The following is a 10,468-nucleotide window of genomic DNA, read 5'->3' as shown; positions in this document are numbered from 1 at the left end:
CGAGTGGTCCTGAAGTCAATGATAAAGTAAGGTAGAGAAAAACTTTGACAAAAATTTAGTAAAAAAGTGTTATATCAAATTATGAAGGAAGTTTCTGTGATTTTGATATTGAAGAATTTAATACATCCAACAATTTTGCTGACGACCAAACCCCAAAATCAGATCTTAAACTCTAGGCCCCTCGGAACAAGGTTAATTTAGAACACCTGTCTTATTTCCAAAAACTAACTTGAAATCTCAATTCTCGGACTATGGATATGTTTCAGTCGACTTGCGGAAGCCGAAAAATCACTGTAAGATGGATTTAACATTTCAAACTTTTGTTGTTTTTTTTTTTGCTATATTTTTTTCAAACGGGTTTTTCCGTTTCACTGACTTGGGTTAAGATTATTCACTTTCTATCATTTCTTGTGTGACGCTGTGTGTTCACACTCTACGAGACTTGATCAACATTACTTAACTAAGAATATAAACTGTAACTCTCTGCTTGACAAGTGCTTTCTTTCTACGTGTGTCTGTGTGTTTTCCTTTTTTTCATTTTTTTTTAATCTTGTTATTTATTTGTTATATAATCAACGAGCTTGTTGAATGTTTAAAGCTTTACTTCACTATTAAATAAATTTGTGTATATTAAAATGCATCTCCTTGTCCATAAGTTTCATATGATTAATTCACAATTTACTGATTTGATAGACTTATTGAAACAAATTAACGTTCGTAAATGAAATTAATAATGAAGAAACGGTGAAGAGAAAAGTTTCGTTTAAAAGATTCCTGATCTGTTCGTTTTGATAAACTATTTTGTTGACTTCTCATTCTAAGAATCAAAGAACAGTGCCAATTCGACAGCCAACTTGTCATAATTTGTACGAACTTTTTGTTTACTTTTTGTTGTTTTGAGTTATGTTGGAAGAACGGGACATTTGAACAGTATTAGTATTTTTCAATAATTGTTTTTGTTTAATTAATTATTCTAAACATTTACCACAGCAAGCTTTCACCTGCTTTCTCTCTCAGCTTGGTTTGCGTCCTAGATTGTTTTGCAATAATAAAAACTCATTGCACAAGCATGCAAGCGCGTTTCAAATAACTTCTCTCTAGAGGGCGCCATTTTTTTCTATACTGTATCGTTTTTCTCAAAATTTGTTTCTCAATAATGATGTGCTTCTTCTCTAAGTCCTACATTTGTAGCTGGGAAGCTGCAGTTGAATTGCCCATTAGTTTGTTTGTTTGTTAGTTTGTTTTTCGCTGATTTAAGCTGCTACCTGAATATTGTGTAAAATTTCTGAATCCTGATTTAGCTGATCGTAGTAGGCATTTTTTGTTGCGTCAGCGGGGCATCGAAGTGAGCCGGAACTGTTGTGAGAGCATCGGCGGTCGTACGCGTCGTCGAGCAGTTCTGGTTGTTGGTTTGGAGAAAACAAAAATAAAAGAAGAACGATTTATTATAATTACTAAGAATGAGTTTTTTGATTGATGATTTTCATGTTTATAGTTTTGTTTGCGAAATATAAGCAATTTCCTACATTCAATGAGGAAAATGTTGTCATTTACCCTGCCCTGAACAAATCTATCTTGTCACTATCGGTATAGAATCCATCTTTCAAAAAATAACTCAACTATCACAAAAAGTCTGTTTAACTTATAAACTCTTCATTCATTGAGTTTTGAACATTCTGAGTACAGAGGGAAGAAGGATAAGGCTATTTTAGTAAAAATAGGGAAAATTGAGATTGCCTCAAATGATTAGGTGAAATTTTTTAAAGTTCCATGTTTTCGTCTTAAAATTTCACTGAGATCATGTAAAAAAGTACATTCTAGTATCTGGCAAAATTTCACCAAAATGTTAGTTGTGCTAAATTGCAATGTTATTTTTTCGAGTTTTAATGAAAGAGAAAAATATCTTCTTGTATTGTACGTTCAATTTGTGTCAAATATTTGATTTTTTTACTTGCATTTGAAATTTTAATCGATCTTTTAAATCTGAATTGTGATTTTTCCCTACGATTATAAATTTTGCTAAAAAAACTTGTTTCATTTTATTATATTATTTTAGATTCAGAATCTTTATACAAACTTACTCAAATTTCGTGTAAAATATCCAGTGAAGAATTTTCATTACCCTATTTTTTTATTTCCATTTTGAAAAGTTATATCCAAATTAATTTTTAATTGTATTTCGTAGATTTTATTTTAGCTAAATTGGTTAATTGTATTTCTTAAGCAGAACTTATTTTAAATACAGAATCTTTATACAAACTTACTCAAATTTCGTGTAAAATTTCCAGTGAAGAATTTTTATTTACCTATTTTTTTTTTAATTTCTATTCTGAAAAGTTATATCCAATTTAATTTTGAATTGTATTTCGTTGATTTTATTTAAGCTAAATTGGTTAATTGTATTTCTGAAGCAGAACTCCAAATGTCTGATGCATTCCCTTAATGCATGACTTTTTTAAATGAGAACAGCAGTTATTGAGCCAATGAAATATTAACGTTTTAATTCGAATAACACAACTAAACAGGTTTAAAGCCATCACTTCTATAGTCTTTTAAGAGTTATGGCCAAGGTTGCCAGAAAAAAATCTGTGTTTTTGAAAAAAAATCTAACTTTCTGTGATTTTATCCAAAAAATTCTGTGATGGATTTCTGTAATGTTATTTTCTTCATTTTCATTGAAAATTCACGTTAAATTGGGTCTTTTTTACATTTACATTTGGTAAAATCAATTAAATTGACCAATCTTATCATACTAATTAATTCAAAGTAAAAAAATCCATATTTTATATTGGCCAAAAACATTTTTTTTTTTCGAAATCCATTCACAATTTTAAAATGCTGTGAATATTTCAAAGTTCTATGTTCTGTGATACAGGTTCTGAGATGAAAATTTGCTCGAAATTCTGTCAAATTACAGTTTTTTCTGTGGTTATGGCCCATCAAAGTTAAAAAATAATTTTAGAAATTGTAGATTTATTTCGATACTATTTTCCAAATTTCTTCCTAACATTGTTCATAAGGTGCAAAAAGATGTTTGTGAGTGATTGAGATTAAAACATTTGTTAGAATTTTGAAATTTGAAGAAATAACAACGATTTTCCAAAAACTATTTTTTTTTCAAAATAAATTTGATTCTTGAAAATTTTTTCCAAGTAAAATTTGCAGTACAAAAAATAAATCTATCGTAGTACTAGGAAATAATTTGATCCATAAAGTTATTTAAAAATAAGTGTTAACAAACAAGTTAGAAAATTGAATTCCTAAATCCCTTTAAGCCTAAGACATTTCAATTTACGACACTATATTGAATCTATGAATTGTAAATTGGGATTCGCCAATCCACCAAACTGTAGTTTTTAAACTCAAATTTTTACATTCAAAAATTCTACATCTTCTTTTGAATGGGTTTTCTTTAAGAAGTGTATTTAAATATATAAGTTCTGAGTTCTTAACTAACCATTTTAAATTCAAAATTCGTTCAACAAAACATTTATTTCACACATCAACAAGCTAGGAGCCATGTAACAGGCGTCTTAAACGTAATATCTATTACTTCATAGCTTATCACTTTGAGTATAAATAAAATAGTTTATGTCTTTATAAATTTTATGCTGAATTAAAATATTTTTCAAACCCCCAATTTTGGTCATAATTTTATTTTGTGATTCTAGTTCTTCTAAATGCTCAACTACACATTCAAAAGGGTTTTAATAAGTTATACAAGTCAACGAAATTCACATTTTTTCGGGATGCCAAAAATTATGAGCTTATTAAGATTAATTTAGGTGCCCTGAATCCAAATTAGTTTTTTTCTATTATTTTTTTTAAATCACTTTTAAAAGTTTGTAAAAATCATTTAGATTATTTCAGAACTTTTTTGCGAAAACTGTTAAACATTATAAAAATTTCGGAAAAAAAGGTTATATAAATGATCAAATTTCCCGTAAATCGCAAGTTTTTATGACTTCTACGAAAAAAGTAATAGAAGTTTTTTCTTGTAGATATTCTATGTCTCGTTCTGTAAAATACGAATTGAGGCAGATTTATAAAATAATATTCAACCAAATTGAATTTTCGATTTTTTTTATAGCAAAAGTGAAATCGCTTTGCCGTCTTCAACAAATTTGCAAATAAAATTGAACCATTTTTAATTTTTATTGTGTTAGGTCAGATAAACTTGATAAAACTTATATTAATCAAATTAAGAATCAGTTTTTCGTTTTCCATGTATCATGTGTTTTGGTTTTGTGTGATTTTTTTATCTCCATATTTGGTATTGATTTTTAAAAAAAATTCACCAAAGTTTATGGTCCTAATATTCAGATTTTTTATTTTTTTTAAAATAATAATGTTTTTGTACTTAAAATCTAAATTTTTTTGTTCAGAAAACATAATCTTTTTGGAATCCTATAAATTTATATTTTTGATAAGAAAACCATGGACATTTCTCTTATTTTTATTATTTTGAATCTTTTTTTTAAATCGATCATGTTTTTTTTCTATATCTTTGAAAATTTCGAAAAGTGATTTGAAGTAGCAACATGAAAGTTAAATTTTAACAGGCTCAGTTAACCCAATTGGTACTTGCTTTGTGATTTCAATTTTTACAACAAAACTTAGAATTTCCTTATTCAAATTTTTATCAGTTTTTTTTATCAATCAATCAATATAATCCTTTAATGAAAAATTGAACACACAAATATTTAAAGTTATTACTGTCAACTTAAAAAATGAGCTTTTTAGCTTTTAGAATTAGGAGAATATGAATATAGAAAAAAAAATCTTTGACTTTGATTACTTGAATTAAAATTAAAGAAGAAGAAGAAATTTCTTTATATCAAAACAAAAATCAATCGTCAAATATGTGTTGTAAATAAATTCTCTTAATTTACAAATGGATATAACCTTTTTCCCAATCGAGAAATCACATTTCAATTAAATATTTATTGTAATTCATATTTTTAAAGAAATTTTTTGATCAACCTTTCCATTGAATATGATGAAAAAAAAGTTAATCAAGATGATTAAAAACAAACAATTATCTAATCATGGTTAATTATACTTATTTGATCTGAAACATATTTTAGAACACGGTTCAAACTTTTTTCAATTATAGTTTTATATTTTATGCATTTTATTTCTGTGGAGTGAACCTTATGTCCGAAGCTTTGAATTCTGGTTTTATCCGAAATTTTAATTCGTATTATTTTTCTGGTGTTCCAGAAATATTGATTTAAAATTTGTAAACCAGACTGCTTTCAATTTATTTTTCAGCAAATTTATTGATCAGAATAAGAAAAACCTTTAAGGACAGTTTGTTTATGACTTACCAGAAGAAGCATCGATTTGAAACTTTTATGCTGATTTATTTTAAATCGTATCAATGAAATTTATTATTTTTTCGAGTTTATTTGATGATCGTTAGCAGAATAATGGTTTTAGAAATCAATTTTCTTATTTATTTAAGGATTTTTATTATTTCTAGTTAAATTTGAATTTCGAAAACCCCCTCATGGAAAAATCCTTCGCACGGGCCTAATTAAAGGATTAAGTCCATGAAATTATCAAAATATTTCGGTTAGTCTCTGGTTGATTCCTCGATTTTATATGGATTTCGTGAGAAAATGCCCAGAATTTGCCCGGATTTATTTACTTTATGTGCAAAATTAAACGAAAAACTATATAATTTAGTTTTATTTTTTTTAATTTTTACTCCAACGATCAAGATTTTGTGTAAGTTTTATCTGAATAAATATAAATTATATTTTAAAAGCTTAAAATACGATTCTAAATCTCATGATGTGTTTTTAATAAAAAACGTTTCGTCTGTTTTTTCACTTGTGTTTTATTAAAAATAATCCTAGATGTTGCTATTCCTGGAACTTTTGGTCGAAAAATTTGGAATCGAATGTCCGGATTTTGCGAGGTTTTCAGTTTAAAAAAGCCAGTATTTGCCCGGCCCGAATATGTGCCGGAAAAATTATGACAACTTTATCCTATAAGAGCAAGTTCACTCGTGTTGGAAGAAAATGGTATAAATTTTGACACTTCAAGCACATTTTGAAAATTTTACAATGTTCAATTTTTTTCAAGATCTGGGGCCGTCAATTTTCTTTACAACATTATGTCTATTTATGCATGCTGTCAAGCAAAAATAGCTGAATTTATATCAGATACGACTGAAATAGAAACAGTGTCGTAAAGAAATTTGACAGCAGCAGATCTTGAAAAATGTTTTTCATTGTAAAATTTTCAAAATGTGCTGCAAGTGCCTAAATTTCTACTACTTTCTTCCAACACGAGTGAACTTGCTCTAAAGAAACCGTATTATACAGAAGTTTATCTTGTTTTCTACAGTTAATCAATAAACAAAGGTTTTCGGCAAACTGCTACAACAACATTTACGAGACAGCAGCAGGCCGTGCATTTTATTGCCATTGTTTCTGTCACAACTCTTAAATCAGTTGTTGGCCCACTTTGGTGTCTTCAGATGAAAGTTGCATCATATATTGGACTAAATATAATTTTTTTGCAGAATATTTTGATGATCCAGACGGTACTTTTAGACAGCATTTGAAGCTTATTTATAATTTTCATGTTAAAGGTCATTACTAAAAAATTTTGGAATATTCTATTTGCAAAGCTGATAACATTTGAATGTGTTCGATGTGCAATTTTATGATTTCCGTTGAAAAATAACAGAGTTATGTAGCTTTGAAATATGGTTTTATTGTCTCGAAAAAAATTCTTTTCAATTAAAAAAAATGTGTTTTTAAGTCATAATTTGATTCATTTTTATGACTTAAAAACACATGTATTTTTTTAAATTTCTAAGAATCCCCATTAGCAAACTGCTACAACTAACTTTTACCTTTATTTAAAAAAAATGGAAAAAAATGCTGAGCTTCCGCCAGAAAAATTGCCTCAGGCCCCTGAAGGCTTAATTAGGCCCGGAATTCCACTCTTTCTAATTCTTATTCTAATTTGTTTATTTAGAGAGGATTTTAACCGACATGGTAATTCTTCCTCTTGTTAAAAAAGTTTACAATGTTTACAAGAACTTAAATTTTGTGAAGTAAATTAGCACTGTCCACTGTCTCGCCTTTTTTCGCGCACAGTCTACATTTGTTTGCTGGTTTTGGTCGAAAATAAATTCAATTGGATATTGATTGAAAGAGTCAATTTTCGTTTGAAAGACAGTCAGGAATGTTATCCTTATTATGTCATATTGACACAGAAAAAATACCGAGCAGCTTACAGGCGAATACTTCACTAGGTTTGTTGTAAACAATTCAACAAAATGCTAAGGACGGCAAAGATTTTTCTAGATTTTATAAAAAAAACACCCATCTGTTCTGATTAGCAGTTTTTTTAAAGCTTGATCACATGCTAAACTTAACCAAAGAAGTAGTGTCAAATGCTTTTCGCTGTTTTTTCAACACCTTTAACATTTTCTTCTTATGTTCAATTCTTTTATCACTTCAAATGTACCTAGAGTTTTTTCTGAGGATCTCTACATATTTTTTCCGAAGCGCTATAGCAACGATCCTAATTGTTGAAAACCCCTCATAGGGTAGATAATGGCATAATGGCCACCTTAAGAAGGACGCTAATTTATCACAGAAAACAGCTATAATTTGTGAGTTACTTCATTGTTTCGTGTTCAGACACTAAAAAAGTCTATTTTCTTATGGGCTTAAACTTGAAAAAATAGATAAAAACGTTTAAAAATGCATTTCAAATTTGTTTGCCAAAGGCTGAAATTTAGGGGCATAATGAGAACCCCCACTGGGGCAGTATAAGCACCCTTAATCGGGGCACCATGAGCATTTACTGCCCTAGAATCTAACAGCGATTTCAACTCGTTGATATCAACAGAATTATAGAGCTACAGCTTGACTTGTTTCATTTGACGATGTCATTATCTAAAATTATTCCACTTATCCATTTACCATTGGAAAAAGTTCCTTGATGATGTTTTTAAGCGACATAGGAAAGCTATAACATCTATCAGCCGAAAAAAACATCTCATTCGTTTTGTGACTCTGTCATGTGGAAAAATGGTTGAATTCATTCTTATCAATTTAAAAAAACTTTGAATAGTTTTGGCGAAAATGAAGTCATCCCAAATAAATATTTAGACGTCACTACAGTCTGAAGTTCGGAATTTTCTGCAAGAATACAGTTCTTAGGAAAATTAAACAAAAGACTTCATAATTAACACGTTCACCGAAGTATCATTCCAGAAAAACTTCGTTCAAATCGTGACGGACGTATAATAAAGTTTTCATCATCTCGTATAATAAAGATTTCATCATCGAATGAGGCCTTTTACTACGATAAGTTTATTATAAACTGAAAGTTATTAACACAAACCTCAACGTTTTTTTTATAAGAAAGAAAGAAAGTTTCAAACCTTCTTAGTTTCTTGAGGAACTAAAATAATGTTTTGGATATAGAACTATGTGTATACCGACTTACCTTGGGTTGGATACGATACGTATCAACACACTCCACCTTCAGAGGAACTGTTTCGACCTCAAAATCGTAACCATACGAACGCACGATAAGCAACGTATGCAGAGGTACATTAATATATGGAACATCAGCTAAAAAAAAAATCGATAACAAACGTTTAGACATTCATCATTTTCTCCGTGACTTCTGACTGTGGAAACTCACTTGGTTTGGTACCCTTGAAGTACGCCATAATGCATCGGAGGACGGCCTGGTGGGACACGACCAGAACGTCTGTATTAACTAGCAGTGCCTGCACAACGCTATCAACCCGTTGCAGCAGATCGAGGTAGGATTCACCGTGCGGATAACGGTACTTGAACTTGTCCTGGTCGCGCCAGGCAAACTCCTGCGGGAAGCGCTCCTGAATTTCCTCGTACGTCAGGCCCTCGCAGATGCCGGCATCGATTTCGTTCAGATCCTTGATGGCCGTACGTGGCCCCGGGATATTCTGCACCGTGCGGATCGTGCGCCGCAACTCCGAGGTCCAGATCTGAAGAAGGAGGGAAAAGACGCATTTTAGCAAGTCCAATTTACCAAAAAGAATGGTATCATACCAATTTTGGTTTGGGACAATCTGGAGCTGATCCGGGACCTCCCAGTTGTCGAGCCAACCGCTCTGCGTACTTCATACCACGTGGCGATAGATCTGCATCGCCGCCGATTCGTCCCAAGACATTGTACTCGGACTCTCCATGCTGAAATGTGTAAGGAGGTTTCATTTTTTACAGATCAAAGATTTAAGATCGAAAAATTCTCCTTACTCTACTGAAGTAGAACGTCTGCTGTCGTATCACCGGGCTGGCCAGAACTCCAAGAATCGCCGTCTGAATGGCCCCTCGAACACCGCGGGCCGTCACCGAGTGGCACATGCTGTCCTCGGAATTGTTCACCGTAATCAGAGGTCCTTCGAGCGCAGTACAAGGCTCAAAATGGGGCGTGTGCAGCTTGTTGTTGTCCCAGATGCGCCGTTGCCAGTCCACGTTCTGATCCTTCTGGGCGTAGAAGCGAACCGTGTCCTCGACGTTTTCCCGCAAACATTTCTCATTGCAGCTGAATTCGATCAACAGATGATGGTACAGCTTTTCGCTGCAAAACGACGACAGTATTTGTCGCGATTGGCGCGTCAGATGCATGCCATCGATGATCTGCGAAAGGATAGATTTCAGTATGTGATAGAACTATTGATTACGTTTGATCAAAGTCTTACCGCTACATTGTTGCTTTCTTTGAAGAAAAGGGAGATTTCACGGAGCGTGTCCGACGTGGCATTGCTTTCTACGTTGAAAACTGTTGAAGATAGAAGATTAAAATAGGTGTAAAAATTTTTATTTTTGTAAGATTTTCGATTAAGATGAAAGTTATAAAAAAATTATCATTCATATTTCATCTTAGCCCACGAAACATTAAATAAAACTTTTCAACAAACAATTTTGAGCGAAAATCCTTGTACCACTGATATGTGATAAGATCTCACAATTTTGTCAACCAGCATTATTATCTTAACTTGTTTATTTTTACATCTTGGTTGCTAAAGGTCTCTCATACTTGTCGGAGACTTAAGACGTGCATTTCATCAAATGTAAACGTAAACAAATCTCAGCAACCGAAATCGCAGTGAAGTTGCCGAGTGTCGACTAGGGATGAACACAGGGATTTTCAGCTACCGATTGCTAAAATAGACCGATGCTCGATTGATTTGGCTATATAATTGTAGCTGATTTGAAAAAGAAATAAAACCATGTCTCTTATATGTGATTGAAGTCCAATCATTAGACCGCTCACGTATTGATCAAATAGCATACATTTTAAAGACAAATTAGTGATTCAGAACAGGAATTCTCGGAGCTCGGACATTCGGCCGAAATATGTTAGGCCGAAGGTCGCTAAGTCGAATGGGTTTATAGGCCGAAGGATGTCCGGCCGAATAATATAATAGGCCGAATGGGAC

At 31.7% G+C, this 10,468-nt stretch overlaps 1 protein-coding gene across 1 annotated transcript in view; it reads right to left on the bottom strand.

Moving 5' to 3' along the window:
• Positions 1-328: 328 nt before the first annotated feature.
• LOC129741952 (6-phosphofructo-2-kinase/fructose-2,6-bisphosphatase-like) overlaps positions 329-10,468 on the bottom strand; it is a 93,431-nt gene continuing 83,291 nt past the window's right edge. Inside the window, exons 2-7 of the mRNA XM_055733783.1 lie at positions 9,728-9,807; positions 9,282-9,665; positions 9,075-9,215; positions 8,683-9,010; positions 8,482-8,609; positions 329-1,399 (exon numbers count right to left, since the gene is read on the bottom strand). Coding sequence (XP_055589758.1) covers positions 1,298-1,399; positions 8,482-8,609; positions 8,683-9,010; positions 9,075-9,215; positions 9,282-9,665; positions 9,728-9,807 — 1,163 coding nt within the window. The 3' untranslated portion in view covers positions 329-1,297. The remainder of the gene's footprint in view (positions 1,400-8,481; positions 8,610-8,682; positions 9,011-9,074; positions 9,216-9,281; positions 9,666-9,727; positions 9,808-10,468) is intronic.

The sequence above is a fragment of the Uranotaenia lowii genome, chromosome 2 (assembly GCF_029784155.1).
Source record: "Uranotaenia lowii strain MFRU-FL chromosome 2, ASM2978415v1, whole genome shotgun sequence".
NCBI lineage: Eukaryota > Metazoa > Arthropoda > Insecta > Diptera > Culicidae > Uranotaenia > Uranotaenia lowii.
The sequence above is the reverse complement of the archived record's forward strand: the minus strand, read 5'-3'. Positions and strand labels throughout refer to the sequence as shown.